At 42.8% G+C, this 21487-nt stretch overlaps 1 protein-coding gene across 7 annotated transcripts in view; it reads right to left on the reverse strand.

Moving 5' to 3' along the window:
• The window catches only part of LOC105930934 (partitioning defective 3 homolog), a 343689-nt gene that overhangs the window by 207022 nt on the left and 115180 nt on the right, over window positions 1-21487 (reverse strand). For all 7 annotated transcript variants that reach the window (XM_012869384.3, XM_036138632.1, XM_036138633.1 and 4 more), the window contains exons 4-5: window positions 20772-20959; window positions 19571-19714 (exon numbers count right to left, since the gene is read on the reverse strand). In XM_012869384.3, the coding sequence (XP_012724838.2) occupies window positions 19571-19714; window positions 20772-20959 (332 nt within the window). The remainder of the gene's footprint in view (window positions 1-19570; window positions 19715-20771; window positions 20960-21487) is intronic.

A 21487-nucleotide genomic window follows, 5' to 3' on the forward strand; every position in this document is an offset into this window, starting at 1 on the left:
AGCGCTCCAACTTCTTGCTCAAAAGGTCCAGCTGCAGACACTCGAGAGAGACAGAGCAACACTTTTTTCCAACCACGCCATCCCATCAAAGCGTCGGCCATTCCCGCGTCAGGGCGACGCGGATAGATAGCCGCATTAATAATTCAGGGTTAATGGCTCGCAGGCAGACAGGCAGGTAGGCACAGGAGCGAGCGGATAAAGTGTTTTCCAGCCGAGTCATTGTTTGTTTCCTGGATGTGTGTGTGGGGGGGGGGGTGTTTTTTTCCAGGGCCGGGGGCTCATTAAAGATTAATGGGAGAATCCATCGGGGCCTGTCCTTTCTATCTCAGACTAAATGAAGTGGTCTGCGCATTCTGTGTACGCGCGGCAGAGAGAGAGCGGAGTAATGCTGCACTTTAATGAAGTGCTGCCCGCCCGTCCTTCCCCGCTACTTTGACCGCACCGTCGGTTTCAGACGCATGTGGATGGCATGCAAAGACAGCGTAGGGCTGGTGGGGAGCCATTATTTGTGAAATATGTTCAAAAAAAAAAAAAAAAAAAACGGAATTTAGTCACATCTGACACCCTACTAAACAGGTCTCAGAAATAACAAAGATGTCCAGGCTTGATTCAGAAAAACAAAGCCAGTGTGAACATAGTGTTGATTTCAGACTAATGGGACCCATAAGTATGAGTTTGCCCTGGCTGCACAGACATCTCGTCTGGTTATTAGGAATACTAAGATCTAGGGCTGGGCAATATATCGTGATTTTTAAAAGAGATATAAGATGAGACTATGTTGTTTATGTCAAGATGGTCTATGCTGCATATAGTTAGACTTTAATGTGTTCCAAAAGGTTATTTTTGCGTTTGTGTTTTTCTGTTTCCTATATTTCTCTAAAGCTGTTTGTTAAAAATGGGCCTGAGACACATTTGGGATACAGCTTTAATTCAGAGATGCCTTTTTATAATTACTTTACGTATCGTGATAAATATCGTATATCGGCATTCAGCCTAAAAAATATTGAGATATAATTTTTGCCCCATAACGGCCAGCCCTACTGAGACTGGTCCATCGGACTTTTCTATCTCAATTCCAATTGAAAGGCTTTATTCATCCCAAAAAAAAAAAGAAATATTGTAGCTTATATTATACATGTTGCTTCAGGTGTTGCTCTAGATGTTTATGGCTGTGGGCAGGAAGGATCTCCGTTAGCGGTCTGTAATGACGCGGCTCTGACTGAAGACACGCTGTTGCTGTATAGCAGCTCGATGAGGAGGATGGTCAGGATTGTCCAGGGTTTCCGCCACATGTAATTCATCATGGTGCACCGCCATGACAAAATAAAAGCCTCCTCAGCATCAGAATAAAATGTTTTTATATATTTGGGATATATATATACACCCTATCTTGTGTATAGCCTATATTTGTGCACTTATACTAACAATAATTTGAGTTTGAAATTAATAAAATATCAATTAAACGTTAAAATGTACTTTATTTTGAAAAAGCAACACCGCCTGCACTTTACGGTCTCGCTGCGAAGCACAGCTCAGGAGGGAAGGACAACTGGAGGGGATAGTCCAGTGTTACCCATTTACCGTCTTTGTTGCTACATTTAGCTGCTATTCAGACCTCTCTAGCAATTTTCTTTAAATTTTAAAGCCGACTTTACCGAAAGCACCAGTTGTTCTAGAGTCTAAGTCTAAGTTTAAATCTAGAGTCACTGTATGGAGGCAGCAGCGAGAGCTACTAGGAGGGTTCCTCCTTCCCTCAGCGCTGTCTCACAGGCACACAACAGCTGCTGCTGCCTCGTCACATAAATATAGTTTTTAAAGTACTGGTAGTCTTTTTGTCTTTGAAACTGTTGTACTAAAATAATTCCCTGAATTTGATTCACACACAGCTTTAATCACTTATTCACCTCGTTCACTTTGTCTGCCTCTGATATCTGTCTTTTTTGGTTTGTTTTATGCAGTGTGGATTCAGGCAATGTATCAAAATTCATATAAAAAAGTATTTTGTTTTTCCTAAGACAGTTAATCGGAATTTCTAATAACTATGTCTTGGTGTAAGCGCTCCTACAGCCTGAGTCCCAAATGTATGAACAAATATGCAAATTATGCAAACCACCACGGTTTAAACCACCACGGTTTAAAAAAAATCCTAGAGGATTATCAGCGCAAGTTTTTCAGGTCGCAGGCTCTGAATCTGCAACGGATGATGGTGGAAGAAATCTCACCCTCCAAACCAGAGTAATAGAAGATCGGCAGCATCTGGCTGCAAACACTGAAGAACCAAAACTTCTCAAGAAGTTCAGTTTGTTTGTTTCGTTCACATTGGAGAAAGATGATTATCTTATTAGATGATACGTGCAATTTTGAATTAGATTGCACATTTCACAGCTTACACTGCAAAAAGGGAACTAAAAGTGAGTAAGATTTTCTTGAAATTACTATATTTATCCTTGATTTGAGCAGGTAAATAAAATGATCTGCCAATGGAATAAGATTTTTGCACTTAAAACAGGAACAATTCATCTCCATTGTCTTATTTCAAGTGCAGTATATCTAATTATCTTAGGGGTCAAATTACTCATTCCATTGGCAGATAATCTTATTTACCTGCTTAAATGAAGGACAAATACACTCATTTCAAAACATTTTTTTACTTATTTTTAGTTTTGTTATTGCAGTGTAAAGTGAAATGTAAATCTGTATTTCTCATAAAGAGCCTGTAATTTTCCAACAAAATCTAAACTAATAAAAAATTTTATAGCTCCAACTGGTCACACAGCTGAAACGGCTTTACATTAGCCCCAACGTTCTCTTTAACATTGTTTTGGTAAAATGTGTCTTGGCCAAAAGTTACTCCGTGAATCCCTGAACTAAATCAATAACCTAAGTCTTGCTTGGATTAAAAAGCTGAAACCATTAGGTAACCCTGAATTTTACGCTCCGATACATGCCTGAAGCTTCTGGAGTTTATTCTGGCTTAAGACAAATAGAGTTAGCTGTCATCTGAATATAACTAAAAATGTATTATCTGACACCAACTAGTCCAACTTACTTATGTCTGAGTAACTAGTTAATTAAAGCAACACAGATAAAAATCATATGCAGACCAACAGGAGTAAATAAACAAGCATCACTTAAACTATCACTGTGCAACCTCTAATTATTGGATCAATCTTTAAGAAATACACCGAGGATGTCAGCCTGAAGGCAGCCAGAAGTTCATATAAAACTGAGCTGAATGCACAGCTTTTTACCTTTTGGTTTGAATTATCTTTAAAGGATCAAATAAACACGGAGGTCCATATAATTCTTATATGGCGGTAAATAAATGAGTCGAATCTTCCCGTGCCGTTTGACAGATGTCGATGCTCGACTCGCCTTCCGAGACCACGGCGCATCGTTAACGGCAGGCGCTCCAATCTTCTGCGCTCATTCAATTAGTCTCCTTTGAAGACAGTTTGATAATGAGATCCAGATGAGCGGAGGGTATCGTCAATAACCTGAGGATTCACTGAGGCGGGCGAGCATCAGCAGGGATTTCACACAAAGAGAAATCCTTTTCTGTTCCAGTTTAAAGAAGCGCCTTTTCTTCATGACACTTAAGGGTAGTTCAATATTTCTCAATTTGTTTATATTTGTAGGTTTTCTAACATTGGTCTGTTTGAAATGTAGTGATGCGATTCACAATATGTTGTTATGCGTGAACAGCTTTATAAGTATATAGCAGTTTTTTTTGTTTTCAAACAACCGTGTACGTTGAGTAATGCTGTCCAATATATCATGTTAAGCAAGTTAACGATACTAATGTTGTTGTTACCCATGTTATATGCCTTTTTAGTTAGTTAATGTGAGGAATAAACCCAATCCCCTTTAATTAAGTACTACGGCTTCCCACATTTTCAAAGGAAATCTTTAATGCCACAACAGGAGGAGCAGAGTGAGGGAGGAGACGTTTAGTTTGGCACTTAATGATCTGGCTACTTACCCTGTAGATGTTCGAGGGTCATTGTGTCAACTCAACCAAAGTTTAGGTTTTGTAAGAATATAGTTTAAAGAGCTAAAGTCGGTCCCCTGGTGCTGTACTGTGGCTGTTAGTGATTATGTGGATCTTTAGCCACCAAGGAGAGGAGTAGAAGGACGATAAATCACTCAACAGACCGCAGAAATATGTGTGCCCCTCACTTCTGAGATGATGGTTATGTTCCTGGGCAAAGGTCAAACTGAGTTGTTGTTTGTTTTTTGTTGTCGTTTTTTTTAGTTCGCCAGGTAACTTCAGAAAATCTAATCATTTCCATTAAGATGCAGTTGAATGCTGCCGCCAGTGCATAGCTTGCCACTGGCAGCGAGTGTAAGTATGGGTCTGGATCTGCACACACAGTGAGACAAGACATGGGAATAAATCCACTTCTGTCCAAGAAAAAGATCAAGAACAGGCCGACTTTCAGCAGAAAGGACAATGATGGAGAGCAGAACTGATGCTAAGTTGTTAACGCTGACTTTTTTTTCTATTTTTCTCACTCTGCTGAGTTCTCCTACTGTTCACTAATTTGCATTGTTTGTTGTTATTTCAACTTTTAACTTTTTGTTCTCTGTCATTTCTTTCTTCATAGCAGGTACACCTGGTCTGGCGTTCTGTTAGCTGTGACATCATCAGGGGAGGCAGATCATCCGCTATTACAATCTAACATAGAAAGTACTCCTGGGTCAATGTGAGCTTCTGTGCTTTCTGTGTCTCTGCTCTGTCTTCTCTAAGCCCCAGTGGGTGGAGGCAGATGAGCGTTCACACTGAGCCTGGTTCTGGTTCTGCTGGAGGTTTTCCTCTCCACTGTCGCATCATGCATGCTCAGTATGAGGGATTGCTGCAAAGCCATCAACAATGCAGACGACTGTCCACTGTGGCTCTACGCTCTTTCAGGAGGAGTGAATGCTGCTTGGAGAGACTTGATGCAACCTGCTGGGTTTCCTTAGAGAGGAAACTTTCTGACCAATCAGGAGGATTTGATTGAATTTGACTTTGGAAAGTCACCGGAGATGACATGTGTTGTGAATTGCCTCTATATAATAAAAATTGAACTGAATTGAGTAATCCTCCTTGTTGTGTGGCACATGTGGAAATCCATTAGGAAGACAGGGTGAGGGCAACTATGGCCCTGTTCAGCTTGACCAGGCGAAAAAGAAGCTTGTTGCTGCCACATGTATTCCTGAGGTACGTTAAAGATGCTTTATCCCCTTCAGCTTCTGTTTTCCACTTGCAGACCGAGGCACTCTGAGATTTTAAATTAGCAAGGCTATTCTGGGTCACTTGTCATATTTTCAGTTCAGGTGGTTAGAGCCTTCAGTCCTTGGATGTTAGGTTGCTTTTTGTACCTAAGGCCCAGGCAGAGTGAGAAAGACACTTGAACATGCTGCATGTACCCATGAATTATATTTATTTGATATTTTATGCAGAATGACCAAAAAAAAAGCAAAGATATGGCCTCCTTGAACATTTTAAAAGAACATCAGATGCATCTGGCTGTAGAAACAGTCTTCATCCAAATGCAGGCATTTTGCTCTAAGTTGCCATGCTTCAACTCGTACTGATGTCTGTTTTTCCCAGAACACTTGTAAAAGTGAATATCAATCACACCCAGGTTTTCTGGTTAAAAACAGGAGGTTGAATAAAGCAAGACAAGACTACGTCTCCTTCAGCCAGCAGTTAGCCTAGATGCTGAAATCCAGCATGTCAGGGAGAGTTCAAACAAATCCTAGAAATATCAAGTTGAATAAAATGAGTGCATCAACCAAAGCGTGTCCAGCCCATCTAACTTTAACAGCAATTTCTGCTTTGTTTCCATCAAAGCAGCTGAAGTCGGTAAAGAATATTCAGTAAATCGACATTTGCTTTGCAGCTGACTCAGAGCAGCCTCATCAGTAGTCTCAGCCGTTCCTAAACTTTGTTCCGGTGTTGGCGTCAGTCTCTCAAGGGCTGGGATCTCTCTTCATATCAAGCGTCTGAGTCCTGACGACGATACGGAGCGAGGCGCCAGAAAACAGCTCTTCTTTGCGAGTGCAGAGGAGATAAAGTGAGTGATGGGACAACAAACGGGAAAGGCAGGCAGCGACAGAGTCTCTCAAAGAGAATGACAGACAGGCAGACGGGGAGGACAGGCAGAGACAAACTGCACAGAGGAACGACAAAAAGGGACAGAGCTCACCCACAGGATGGTAAACCCACAGGTGAGAAACTTTCAACTTGAAATCTGGTTGTTTTTTTTCTGTTCTTGTTTTGTTTTTGTTTTTGTTTTCCAGGTTTTAGAATACAAACAGCAAGAAACCGGCTTTGAAGAACAAGACTGGAAGCTGTCAGTACAACCTGTTTTCATCCATTTATCCTAACACTCTAGGCTTTGATTGGAGCAGCAGTTTATCTACAGCTGAGAGGAAGCAGTTAGAGAAACTTTCATTTTTGACAAAGCTTCTAGTTAGTGTGGCTTAGGTTACCCTGAGGTTGGCTTAGGCTGCTGGAGGACATCAGGGTCTTTTTCTCTCACTTTGCTGAGTTCTCCTACTGTTCCCTAATTTGCATTGTTTGTTGTTATTTCGACCTTTAACTTTTTGTTCTCTGTCTTTTTTCTCTTCATAGAAGGTACACCTGGTCTGGTGTTCTGTTAGCTGTGACATCATCCAGGGGGGCAGATCATCCTCTATTACCATCTAACATAGAAAGTACTCCTGGGTCAATGTGAGCTTCTGTGCTTTCTGTGTCTCTGCTCTGTCTTCTCTAAGCCCCAGTGGGTGGAGGCAGATGAGCGTTCACACTGAGCCTGGTTCTGGTTCTGCTGGAGGTTCTCCTCCCTGTTAAAGGGGAGTTTTCCTCTCCACTGTCACTTCATGCATGCTCAGTATGAGGGATTGCTGCAAAGCCATCAACAATGCAGACGACTGTCCACTGTGGCTCTACGCTCTTTCAGGAGGAGTGAATGCTGCTTGGAGAGACTTGATGCAACCTGCTGGGTTTCCTTAGAGAGGAAACTTTTTGAGCAACCTAGATGATTTGATTTAATTTGACTTTGAAAAGTGCCTTGAGATGACATGTGTTGTGAATTGGCGCTATATAGATAAAATTGAATTGAACTCATCAGGAAGGCCAGCTCTGATCTAGGATGCCCCCTCGATCCAGTTCAGGTGGTGGGAGACAGGAGGACTCTGGCAAAAATAACATGAGAGTTGGACAGTGTCTCCCACCTCATGCATGAAGCTGCTGCAGAGCTGCAGAGCTCTCAGTGACAGCCTGATGCATCCTAGATGCACAAAGGAGCGTTATCCCAGATCGCACCTATTAGACCATCACTGCTCCCTACACACCTATTAAGTTGCTGTTTTATGCACAGACATCCAAGCATATTTTGTAACTTTAATGAATTATTGGTTGCACATTTCTTAGAATCTGAGCATGCTACCCTATGCTGTAAATTTGCCCATAGTGTCTTATTTCTTATTATAATTTACCTTTGAGTGAATCTGCATGCTTCCATTTGCCGGATGGTACGCCTGAATTACTCCACTGAGGGACAATAAAGGCCATTTCTACACCATCTTTGATGTTCTGGCAACACAGCAAAATATACTGAGAGAAAAATCAAACTTACTACCAACAAAGTGTGTAAACAGTGACTTAAGTTAGAGCTGCCAGAAATGAGGGGGAAAAAACTTATCTCAGTACTTTTTTTCTGTATTGAAATTCTCCACCTAGTTTCCACGAGAGCAAAAGTTTGAATATAAACTGAATGAAAAACTAATTTAGATAAACATTAATATTTAATTAGCAGAATCCAGTTTCAAAACAGGCCATAAAACAAACACCCATTTCCAATAAGCATGGATGAAGAACCATAAGAATTACACACTCAACTAGCAATAGGCTGCTGTACAAAACACATTTGCAGTACATTTTCAGCGCAAAACTATGTTTTAGAAAAATATAAAGTAATGCAAAAAAAAGTTATCAAGTAGCAATCTCTTCGTCTGTCCCTATATATCATCTCTTTTATTGAATATAAAATGGTAAATAAATAAGTGCCAACATAGAGCGGCACACAGGGAGCAATCTGTGGTCAAGGCTCTCGCTCAGGGGCCCAGAGTGACAGACGGGGAATGGAACCAGCAACCTTTGGGGTTAAAAAATGTTTCAAATACAATATTAAGCAAAACCTTTCAAGTTTGTTCAGCATTTTCATCCCAAACTATGAAGAAAGAGTGAATCCCGTCTCTTCAGGTTACCCCTAAGCTCCCGCATTCACCATAGCTGCAGCTGCAGGAGGGGAGTTTCTGTCGCTACATGGAGTTTCGTCAGATCCAAAGGGAGCTGCTGCAATCGTCACGCTGCATCCAGCAGATGCCCTGACGACGAGGTAACCTGGGTGGGCTGCGGCTGCTCTTGCAGCTCGTTGCGAGATGCAGCGTTTACCAGGAGGGGACTCCCAGTGGAGCTGCAGCTACGGAGCGAAATAAGAGGCTAAACCGGCCCTCTGAGACGAGGCGGCTAACGGTGACGAGAATCTCTCCCACACCCAGGCATGGCTGCCTGATTGAAGGCCATTATGCTGACCGACTCCAACAGCAGCAGCGGCTGCTGCAGAGAAGCAGATATGGCTCTATAAACAACCCAAGAAGGGGTAGGAAAAAAAAAAAAAAAAAAAAAAAAAAAGATATCACTCTACGCGTCTCTCTAGATGCTTCCTTCTGTTTCCAGCAGGGATTTGCAGAACAAGGTAATTTGCTGCAGACCGAAAAACAATAAACACAAATGAAGATCTTGCAACGTAAAGAGGTAATTCTGATCTCTAAGAAACGTACATTGATCATTTCTCGAGTCATTTTAGCTGCTTGTTCTTCTTTCAAACAGCTCAGAGCAATAATTACACTTCACTCTTACAAAAGCCATCATCTATACCAGCTGCTCCCAACTTGGAGAGGGAAGGGAAGGGGGGGCGACAGACAACCCAGGGGAGGGGGAAAGTATTTAAATATTCAAACTGTAACTTTTTTTAGCAAGGTTAGTAAAAATAACAAAAGAATTGTACTTTAATTGCATTAAAAATGGCTAATACACAAAAAAACGGCCTATGGAATTGTGTTTATGGAACTATAATTGATGCAAAAATTAAAATAAACTCAACTTTGTTTAAAACTCAGGGAAAAGAAAGAGACATATGGAGTTAAAGAAAACATGTTTTTTCCTCATAGAGGACATGAGACCTTCCAGCATAGACCTCCGGGTAGTTTCCGTCCCTTTAAATCCATGCGTTTTGACGCATTTCAACTGTTGTCACAATAAAAACAGGTCTGCAGCCAGGGCTTCAACAATTTGTCCCCCCCAGTCGACAGGTTTTACACTCGACGCCCCATAAAGAGGCAGCTAAATGGTTTTTATAGCTCGCAGCAAGTTGTGGGGACACCATTATCTCTGTTGTCCGCCAGCGAGCTGCATGCAGGCTTTGGGAGGCAGAGCCGTGCCTCAGCGGCAGCTTCTACGGCGTAGGGAGCATCTGAAATGCAATCGCCACAGGAGGTGGTGCTTGGAGGAGCCTTTTAAAAACGCAAACAGTGTGGCGTGAATGATTTTACATGAATCAGTTCTTACCGCCTTGCATAAGAAGGTTCTGGGTTTAAATCTGGACCTGGGGCCTTTCTGCATGGTGTATGCACGTTCTCCCTGTGCATGCGTGGGTTCTCTCTGGGTACTCCAGCTTCCTCCCGCAGTCCAAAAAAAAAAACCCTTATTTTTTTTATGTAACACCTTGGTGATGTGTTTTACTCTGAAGTAATAATAATAATAATAATAATAATAATAATAATAATAATAATAATACATTTTATTTAAAAGGCGCCTTTCTAGACACTCAAGGTCACCGTACAGAAGGGTAAAAAAAATAGAATGTCAGAAACAAAAATCAAAACAAAAAACATTTAAAAAATACCGAGGCTGGGACAGGGAAATTAATAATTAAAGAGAATAGGCAGTCTTAAACAGTTTTGAGTTGTGATTTGAAATGGAGAAGTGAGTCCGTGTTTCTAAGTAGGGGTGGTAGAGAGTTCCAGAGGCGGAGGGCAGAGCGGCTGAATGCTCTGCTCCCCATGGTGGTGAGACGGGCGAAACAGACAGGTGTAAAGGTAATAGCAAGGTAAGTTAGCGTGTCTCCACTTTTTTTGCTACAACGAATGTTTGCTTCCATTAAATCGCAGCACAACAAAGGGAAAGACAAGACATTACTAGTCGATCAGAAACCCACAATCTCCAATCAACACAACTTCCTTGTTTTTGGACTGCAGGAGGAAGCTGGAGCACCCAGAGAAGACCCAACCCATTCACGAGGAGAACATGCAGCTCTGTGTTAGGTCTGACATCCAATTAACCGCATCTAGAAGGAAACTGATGCATTCCTGAGCGGAGCACGTTTTCAGTGTCACGTTGCCGCTGGCAGGCGTACAGAACCGTGCATCTTCTCCAGTGGTCTGGTTCCCTCTGCCCACCGGACTGCATTCCCCCTCGGTCGCATCGCCGACTCTCTCCTCCGATAACAGCCGCTGCTGTCCTCCTCCTTTGCTTTGATCGTTTTTGTAAACAGCTGATAAACTCTCTTGTTCACGAACCCGGGGAACACAGCGGCTTTGCATATCAGAGATCGTTATCTCTGATTTGCTATCTGCCACTCTGAACCTTTGCAGACCTCAACAGGTGGGTTATATTTCTGCAAAACCTCCCATCTGTCCAACCTGCGCCGGCCTGTTTTTGACGTTATTAGACTCTGCTAGCAGGTGACGAACACCTCGTCTTGTGGTTGTGCGAGGTTTTGTGCCGTCCTGCCAGCAACCGGCACACCGAGACTGAAAGCCCCCCCCCCCCCCCCATCAGGAGAACAGCTCCTCCTCCAGAGGATGAGAGTTGTCTTTCATCTCCCTGCTCCATGTTTCCCATCATGTCCCTCCCAGCTGGAAGGGAGCCGCGCTCCCAGAGATCTCGAAAGATCAAATACGATGAGGAGAAGAGAAGCTCAGGCAGAAAGAAAAATGAGGGGAGTAAAATTAAAAGGCTGGTGTGTAAAGGGGGAAGAATTGTGGATTTTGAAGAGGGAAAAGTTTCCTCCAAGACGCTAAAAGGTGACGAATGTGAAAAGGTTTGAATTCAGACGACGGTCGGTTTGTAGCTGAAGGACGAAGGCAGATAAATCCGCCGACTCTAAGGACAAATTCCCGTTCAGGTTTAACCCTTTTTGTCATTTATAAAAAAAAACACACTTTGGATCTGCAGAAGACCAACAGCGTCCTCATCAGCAGCAGTGGTATAGGTGAGTAAAAAGCCTTAAACTAAACAGCACATGGATGTTTTTGGGATGTACTCTCCCTGATCTGGACTCCATGTATACCAGAGGAGTTCAGAACAGAGCCAGGACCGTCTCTGCTGACTCCGTCCACAAGCCGTTTGGACCTCTGCCTTCAGGAAGGAGGTACAGAACCATCAGAACATGGACTAACAGACTCATAGCCATCGCTACCCCAGACTATTAAAGCCATGACGCCCTGAACTCCACTTCGTTACGTATAACCTCCCGTGTATTCATAATGACAATAAAGACAGTTCCGATAAGCTCACTAGAAATTTGCTTAGCGGCCTTTTTCTCCTCCACATGTCACAAGGAGCTTTTTAAGGGTTAAACGCATCATGAACAATATAGAAAACAAAGATTTCACGTAAAGAAAACAATCTGGTGGAAATGAGCCGTCACCTGGTCTATCAGCAGGATAATGACCCCAAACCTTTAGCCAAAGAAACACAGAAATAGTTCAGATGACAAACCTTCTGTGTCCACAACCCTAAACAACAAAAGAAAGAAAAGGTGGAAATGAGCCAAATAATTTATAGAGACGGAGCAGAGAGGAATGATCCTATTTCTGCAAAACGTTGGACGGCAGACATGAACACCAAATGACTCTTGCTAAACTCATAGATAGATAGATAGATAGATAGATAGATAGATAGATAGATAGATAGATAGATAGATAGATAGATAGATAGATAGATAGATAGATAGATAGATAGATAGATAGATAGATAGATAGATAGATAGATAGATAGATAGATAGATAGATAGATAGATAGATAGATAGATAGATAGATAGATAGATAGATAGATAGATAGATAGATAGATAGATAGATAGATAGATAGATAGATAGATAGATAGATAGATAGATTATTGAAATAAAATCTAAAATAAATAAACTTACAGCTACAGCACAACGACTACCAGAGTGGTGTCCAGCAGTAGAGGTCATGTTACTCCAGGCCTGACATCCCTCCACTTGCTCAATGTTTCTAAAAGGTTAAGATTATAAATTCTGTTGGTGGTCTTAAACGCACCGACGGGTCTTGGGCTTAAATACATTCCAGAGATGCTGGTCGGACACAAAACCTTGGAGACCCTTCAGGTGATCAGAGACCTGATCAGAGATCTGATTACTAAATGTTACCAAGGCCAGAGCTAACCAAAGCAAATTAACTTTTTGGTTTCGGTGCTTCCGAGCTCCTCTGGAGCTCCTGCAATGTCCCTCTTGTTTAAAATGAGAACACCTGTGATTAAAGCGAGTGATTCTTCAAGCTTTGTTTGGCATTCATCAGAATTTTGGGGGCAGAATATAGGAGCCCAAAGCATCACGTCTGATGAGGAGAGTCAACCTGCATGACTACTGGACGCCTGATTGGTGATTTCTGGAACGGACAGAAGCCACTTCAGTAAGTTCAGAGAGTCTGAACAGCTTTAACCCAGCCTCATAAACCAGCAGCATTGTTTCTAAACACGCTGCCTGGACTGAAAGACCCCAATTACTGATATATGGTCCCAAATTACGTCTGATGACTGGATATCAAAGGCAGACGGTGAAGATTATCGGAGGTGAGACAAAGCCGAGGAGCAAATGGAGACAATGAGACGAGATATAATGATCTAATGTGAAAAAAAAGGATGGTGACTAAAAAAATAAAAAGCTGCTAGGTGTGAGACACAACAATAAGGTTCACAATACAGATGGAAGATAAAAAAAATAGTGAGAAAAGAGTCAAACTAAAGGCTCATTACAACAAGGTGAGCGCGGATTAACACATGAGTGTTCAGACATCTGCAAAACACAAACACACACCTACAGCATTTATCTGTGCATCCATTCACACAACACCGGCATACAGCACAAACAGAAGGGTAGAAAACACGCACACACACACACACACACACACACACACACACACACACACACACACACACGCACACACACAGACCTGCTGGACTCCAGCGACAGCTCCACAGCGGCACCTGCTGGCCACTCGTGTCGCGCCCACACGCACCCTGCTGCCCCCAAAAACGCTGCAGCCCTCTTCCACTTTCACCCGTCTCACGCAGAAAAACAACACGCACGCCAAACGCCGCAGCGCCCCGAAGCCGACAGAACGCCGGTGTACATTATGCATGCGCATTCAGATGGACGTCCAGCGCGGCCCGACGTGATTTATGAGCGCACGGCTCGGGCCCGCGTGATTTATCCTTGCAAAGCTGCGGCGTGCACCTGGGGGACTCAACCCTCCGGCGATCCTAACGTGCTGCACGCAAGATTTGTGGAGAGTCGGTGGGCTTCAGGAGTTTTGTCGCAGTTTGTGTTCTCTTCACATCGGCCTTCATCTCAGGCAGTCGGGGGCCTTGTGCGTGCGTGAAGCAGTACGACGCATGCATGGACACTGTGTGCAGATGTTTCCACAGAGCCGTGAGGGATGAATCAGATCCTCAGCAGGCCAATAACCGAGGACACTGCAGCCGACGCACAAACCCAAAAAATAAAAAAATTAATCAAGCTGAGCTCTTCTGCCAATGTCCTGCAGTGAGAAACATGTTTGTCACAGCTGGTGAAGATTCGGTCCAACCTTCAGCAGGGGATCATAATCATCATCATCATCGTCGGCTGCAGAAAGCATACAGTATAAAAGACATTATGATGGTAAAGGAGTTTAAAGGCGTCGCTGCTTAGTCATTACAGCAGGAAATCGCCCTTTAGAAGAGAGCTATACTTAAGGTGATACAAGATGTAATTTATGCATAAAAATATCTGGATTCTCTGTATTCTGTTCTTAACCCAACTTTCTTCTTAAACGCAAAATGTATTCGTTTGGCTTCATTGCTAATCCTGAGTGGGTTGTTCCTTCAGCAGATGATATGTTTTGGAGTCTGCATACATCAGCTGACAATTGTTCAGTTGCTTAATAGGTTGAGGATTATTACAACAATCGGTTAATCACGACTAATTGATTAACGGGTTAACAGGTGAACTGATGGGACAGGCAGAGAGTAGTGGCAGAAAACCGAGGGAGGGACGGACAGAACTGAGGGGCTGAACATTAATATATCATAATGTGAATACAGCAGATTTCTTTCTGATTCAAATTATAACCACAGTATACTTCCCCCACAGTGACATTCTTGCACTTTCTGGTCACCACACAGCAGACGTTCATACTCTAACGTTGCCAATCCACAGCTACTTTTTGCCTGATTTAAACCAGCAGCTAACCACCTTTACCAGCGTTTTCAATATTACAGCAGACGACAGGCGCGACGTGCGCCTAGCTAGACAGCTGTGCTTCACATCTGTGCCGGAGGACGGCGGGTCCTGGACGCGGACTTCATCGGCAGTAGTCTGGTAGATTCTGTCAAACAGAAACCATTTGTTTTCTCGTTAACCTTGTGCAGCTACGGCTCTTCAGCTTGAAACTGGTGAGCTCTTACAGCGCCGTCGTGTTCGCAGCTGTCCGTAGGGTGCCTGCAGGTTTTAGATGAAACGCATCGAACATCAAGCCCAGGCATTAATTGGTCATCGGAAATAAATAAATGAATAAATAAAAGCAGGCCCTTCTAACCAAGCGTGGGGATTTTGGGAAGCGGCAAACACGAGGCGACACGCTGTGACACTTGGGAGTCCACAGAGACCGCCGTCTCCTCGGCGAGGCGAGGACCGGATGCCGCCCCGACGACGTGTGTGCCGCTGCGCTGATTGCTGTGGGTTCAGGCTCACCGACACCCCAGGAAGAGCACCGGCTTTTCCGCCTCTTCCCCTGTAATTGGTTGATTTGCAATGCAGTGGAAGACTTCCTGGATTTTTATTTTTATTTTTTTGACACTTGAAGCACAAACCATAAACACACATACACACACGGATGCAGAATCGACCCCATAATATAAACAAACACACACACACACACAGAGCGGTGAAGGCTTGTTTTCGCTGCCACTGCACCTCCAACCGGCTTTCATTAACACACACTCCACTGACAGCTCGCTTGTTGCCATGGCCACCCCTAACCTGTTGCCAAAGGGAGCCTGGAACGCCGCTCCAAACTATTGTACTTCCTCTTCTCTCTATCTATCTACCCACCCCCCCTGTCCGTCCGTGCACGTCGGAGAGCTGCAGGCGCACAATTACCCACTTCTGCAGAGAGCAGAAGCGTTCATTTCAGCGCGAGTTTAATCTGGATCGCTTCAGTCACAAAGCAGAGCCCCAACCAGAAGCCGGATTCTCCGCACCGGGAAAATAGGCGTCCTTCATTACGCGTCTCTCTGTTGTAAAACCCGTCTGCTCCGTGGTATTTATTCTGGGAGGATCAGATGAAACCGACTACGGGACATTGCTTTGCCTAATTCATCAATCCCGAGCCGCTCTGCGCTAATTAAAAATCGCTGCGTTTCCCCATTCTCGCCGTCTGATTCTCCTTTCACTTACTCTAACTTGTAGTGTGGATAAAAGGTTTCCCACGTAGCTGGATAAAAGTCCACTCTTGGCTTATTTGTGCCAAATATTTTCAGTGCAACAGTTGACTGTAGTGAAGGGGGCCAATAAAAACAAGCCAAACTTTCCCCCATTAGGAGGATGCAGTAAAAATGCTGCAGCCTCCTCAGATTTGAACCAAGAAGCATTTTTTTCTCCAGGCCTAGTCAAAGTATCTGATTATTCCAGACTGGTGGAGTCACAAGATCACCGACACGTGGGGGTCAAATTACACTTTTTAGTGTGGAACCTGCATGAACGCACAAACCGTCCACTTTATTAGGTACACCTGTTCAATGGGATGTCGATGCGAGCACCAAAAGAGCCAATCACGTGGCAGCTAGACGAGGTGTAGACCACTCCTGGGACTGGGCCCGATTTCAGAGCGCAGTAAGGAGCTCAAGTCTGGATTAAGTTAAAGGTCGGAGTTCAGGATTAGGCTTTAAAAGTCTGTTTGTGGTCCTGAGAAAAACAACAAACTCTTAAAAAATGTTAGATCTGTAATCAGTGGATATTTTGAGCAACAATTTCCAGGTCAGTGGAGGCATACATCCTTTTAAAATGTATAAAGTGGCTAAAACTGTGCCTCTTGTTACGAATGTTGATTTTTTTTTTTGTGTAGTAACAGCATCCTGCCAGTTTTCCCACAACACATTAAAACAATCCAGAAATGTCCAAAAAAAGGAGAAAAGGTGATGCAGAATGATGAGAGTTTAAAGTGTAACTCACCCCAAAATCAACTTTTTTTGCAGATAAACTATATAAAGTGGGCCTAAGGGTGCTACTTTTATGTTACTATGCATTTGTAGATTTCTATGTGAACTGAAATGAAATTATGAAGTCAAAAGTATATTCTATACAGTTACAATCAACCCTATTAATGACTTCATGATGCCAAAGTGGCCCGATGTAGAAATGAGTTTGACACACCTGCTTTAGTTTATTCAGTTTATTAATTTTTTTGTAGTTTGTAAAGAAGCCCTATAGTTGAGAACTATGTAGAAGTCTGCTAGCAGACTGGATCTTCTTTTATGTGATTAAGTGGAGCATGAGCAGCGCGCTTCTCGTCACGCAGCCAGCGGTGCTGTAACATCCTTCCTGGAACAAAGCGGGCTTCTCAATCAGCGAGACGTTCAACACTTACAGCAGAGCAGAGACTAAAAGACTGGCCAGCCTGAGGAGCTGTATATGTAATCCCACACCGCGTTTAATATCGTATACATACTGAGTAAAATGTCCTCAGATATCCCTCTTTAGATTAAGTTTCCAAGAAGCCAGAGTTTATTTTTGATTCTAGTAAAAAAAATTAATAAAAAAAGTTCCCCAAGTTCCCTGAAGAACTTCCAACTTATTTTCTGAGAAATGTATATTATGTATATGTATAAATGGAGAAAAGAAACACTAAATATGATGTTCAGGCTGCAGCCTGTGGCAAAGAAACAATCTGTTTCCTTTCTTTGATTGAAGTTATGAAAACACCCAAACACAACAAAGTTTGAGAGAAAGCTGAAAACTTTTTCACAGCAACAAGGTGACTGCTCCCAAAAAATATTTGTTGAACGCATCTTATTTCACTACAACCACACTTTCAGATACATAACAGAGCCCCATTTAGGTTAGTCAGTATCAGACTGTTTGCAGGGAAAGATTTACGGCTAAAATACTTTTTTTTTTTATTCATTTTTAACAAAAACAAACTTTATTCCAACGTATTTTTTTGATTAACCAATGTAAATATTTCGAAAGATGCATATAATTTTTTTCAGTCATTTGTTTTCTTTCCGTATTCCTTCCATCATCACTTTAATCGCCACAGATACCTCAAATCAAATAAATCGCTGTACGTTACTCACGTGGAAAAAGCTGCAGGTTATTATCATGGAACTAAATTCTTGACACGTTTAAAAGCTATTAAATAGATATAATAGATGTTGCATTTCAAACTGTCATTAATATTTGCACACTAAAATCGCAATGGAGACACATTTTACACACGTTGTGCAGCCCTAAAACCAAAAACCAGTCACTCTTAACAGAAGTACGGGTGAAAAAAGAAATCTGATTGATTCTGCGGGGCCGATATTACGTTACATTTAGTTCCCCCTGCTTGCAGTGAAAAGTGAGGATAACTTCCTGACAGCCTGTCCATCAATCAGCCTCGCTTTTAGTCGGGGTCGCTGAAATTTTAGCACTTCCTCTTACTCCCCTCCACAACGAACAGCCCTGTTTGCACGCGTTTCCCGACACAATCTGTCGGATTCGGTGGAAATTTGTGCAGACGGAAAGAAGCGGCAAGCAGCAGAGCAAACATCAGGGAGACGAGAGAAAACTTTCTCTGTGCAACTTTGGAGCTATATTTTCTGAGCACCTCCTGCAAGCTCCGTCATCAAGCAGATTCATACCGTCACACAGAGAAAGGGCATAAAACAGCCCACACACAAATATTATTCTTAGTGCCGTTCGAGGAGGAAGTCAGATGGACTTCAGAAGGCCATTAATAGCGGCGGCACGATCCTGCAGCGCGCCGCGCCATTTAACCCCCGTCACACTGAAACACGATGGGAAAGCGATGTGCAAAAGGCGTCGCATAAGACGCAGAGATCGTGTCGTACACCGGAACCCGCCGCAGGAAACGCTATTTAAACAATGAGGCGTCAGACGGCGAGAGGAACATAAATGCCTAAGAGATTAAACCAGCATGCACGCGTGGAAGAGTCTCATGGATGATTGTTTGAAATGCAAAAACAGTGACGCGTTTTTCCAGCAGGAGCGCCGCCGTCAGACCAGCCAACAGTGGTTGGTTTATGAGTGAGTGGGCCAGAACTTCTCGCTCGGTTTGTTAGAAGAGATAAGATAGGCGATAAGATAGAACACGATCCATGCAAATGTCACGTCGACACCAGTCTCAGAACTGGCTGAGTCCAGACTGACACCTTGCTGGTTGTGACTTTATCAGACTTTAACGATTAAAGATTAATTCAAGGACTTGCAAAGCACTCCCTGATTATCATACTGCTGTGCTCCACAGTTTGTAGGAAGTGTTTGCGCTGAGGTTGGTTTCCTGCATCACAACCAAACATCTCTTCTTGGGTCTCATCTGCCCAGTGGTTATTATTCTTAATTTGTTCACTGCAAAAACGGATCTTAAAATAAGTAAAATGTTATTAAAGTTAGTATACTTACCCTTGATTAGAGCAGGTAAAAAACATTATCTGCCAATGGAATGAGTATTTTGACCCTTAAAATAAGATAATTAGACATCCTGCACTTGAAATAAGATGACCGAGATGAATTGTTCCTATATTAAGTGCAAAAATCTTATTACATTGGCAAATCATCTTATTTTCCTGCTCAAATCAAGGACAAATACACAAATTTTAAGAAAACTTTACTTATTTCTAGTTCCGTTTTTGCAGTGTTGCGCTTCGTTCTGCTGCATATTTATAAATTTTTTTCAACCCAAATGTTTTCCAGTTGTTACCGATTTTTCTCTCTGCAGAATGATAGATTTCTGATTCATTGGAACATCGTGACCCTCCCCACAGAGCCGGGCAGGGAAAGATAACCCGGTAAGGTCTGTGCTGATTTCTTTCCACGTTGGAAAGACATAACGACCTTCGTAGACACCCAAATTTTAACCAATTCCCAGAAAGGCTATGGAATAGGTAGTGGAGTTTGTTCACTTCTCCTGGGCTTTTTGCCGTTTGAACGTGTTCATTCACACTTACCTGCTCTTGTTTTTCCAGCCAGCGGTCCACCATGGGGTGGTTGGCACTCAGTGACGACCTGGCCGTGTCTCTCTGAAACTCCCGCTGATTGGACCAGGTCCCTGCGTCCCGCGGCAGACTGCGGTACGTATCCAGACCTTTGCTCTACATGGACACAAAGTTCTTATTTAAAGGAAAATGCTGCTAATGCCTTAAAAGGTATATAGCCACATTAAATGCTTGTAACAAAGACCAAAAACTGTTTAAACATGATAAAATAAGGTTATGTACACCAAGCCTACATCCTGATAATGTGTTGAAGGTCCTTTTTGTGGATAAAATAATAGCCCCAGCACCGGGCATGATTAACAGATATAAACAGATGTGGCGCCATCTAGTGACAGTATCACAGAACTATCATAATGCTGGTTTGCTTGATTAATAAATCAATTGTAAATAATGCCAGACTGCGCCTGACCCTCTGCAATGTCTTGCAGTAAAGTGGCAGCTCGACATGATCGAAGACCAACGTTATTAATTAAATACAACCATCTACAGCAACTTTAAAAGCCTCATATCAGAACATTTACTCTCATCAGTCAACTCTGCGTCACATCTGCGCCTTGGCAGGTTTAGCGTCCGCTTTAGTGAACACCAACATTCAGACTGTAGTCCCAGTGACAATCCAGGCTTTTCAATCTTGGATTCATATAATTTTTGTGTTCGTTCTTTTTCCCCCCACTGGATCTTGGACCTTTCATCATTGCCTCGCTGGGAGATGCTAATAGCCGTTAGCCATAAATAAACGCGAAAGGCTTTATTTACTAACAAATTGAGCAAAAACAAAGCATAAAACACCAAAATAACAACTAATACGCCGGCAGGACGTGATAATCTTTCATAAACACTTTGTATGCAACCAGAGTGAGCTACTGACTTATAAATAAAAAAACGTTAAATAACGTGGCTATGCACCTTTAACCTTTTAACACAGCGGTCTCAAGCTCCAGTCCTCAAGGGCCGGTGTCCTGCAACTTTTAGATGCTTCACCGCGGCATTCAATTTGAGCTCATGAGCAGAGCTTCACTGCATGCTAGGCAGGTTAGCCCTTTAATTCAGCAAGACACATCTCAAAGTTGTAGGATTTAACAGATCTTCCAAAGTGCATGTGGTTAATCAGGTAACGTTTAGGTGCAGTCGTTAAAATGCATCAGATGCCCACCTTCCTCTCCAGGCTGTTTGTGCCGGAGTGATGGCGAGCCTTCAGGAAGCCAGCAGTGGTAGACCAGCGGGTTGGGTTCTTTCTGGATGGAGTGTCTTCGGTTTGGACCCGTGACTCCAAGGCGCTGAACGGCCCGTTGATGGTGATGAGGGCGGGGTCGCTGCTGCGCCGCACGTGGAGAGGCATATCTGAGAGAGAGCACAGACACGGAGTAAAACTGTCTGTAGATACTCCATTCCTGGAAAGGTTAAACCTCTTTTTCTGATCTCCTACAGGTTCCCGCGCCTATTATAGGTGTCCAGATTGAAATTTCCAGTCCGCTTCAACCCCATTTTACAAGTATAAAACTCAAAGATCACTATGACTATATGGCAGAGATGTCCACCGTCTACAGACGGAGTTATATATAGTTATACCTCATTACGGTTGCTATGTAAGTAATTTACACAAGTAATATTTATGTAGGTATTTCCCTCTGGGATTATTAAAGTATGTCTGATTCTGATTCTATGTAAAACTTAACACTAGCATTAAATGAATGCCAGTTGGGGTAACCCATTTAGACATTTTTGATATGCATTATGAGGTCAATGGGAAAGGAAATAAAGTCCGCAAATACAAATATTTTTCAGACACTTTTTTTTTTCCCCCAAGGCTGCAAAATCAACCATTGTACTCTTCTATGCTCTTCTGGATTATGATCCTGTCCCAGTTTT

This window comes from Fundulus heteroclitus, chromosome 6 (assembly GCF_011125445.2).
Source record: "Fundulus heteroclitus isolate FHET01 chromosome 6, MU-UCD_Fhet_4.1, whole genome shotgun sequence".
NCBI classification, from domain to species: Eukaryota; Metazoa; Chordata; class Actinopteri; order Cyprinodontiformes; family Fundulidae; genus Fundulus; species Fundulus heteroclitus.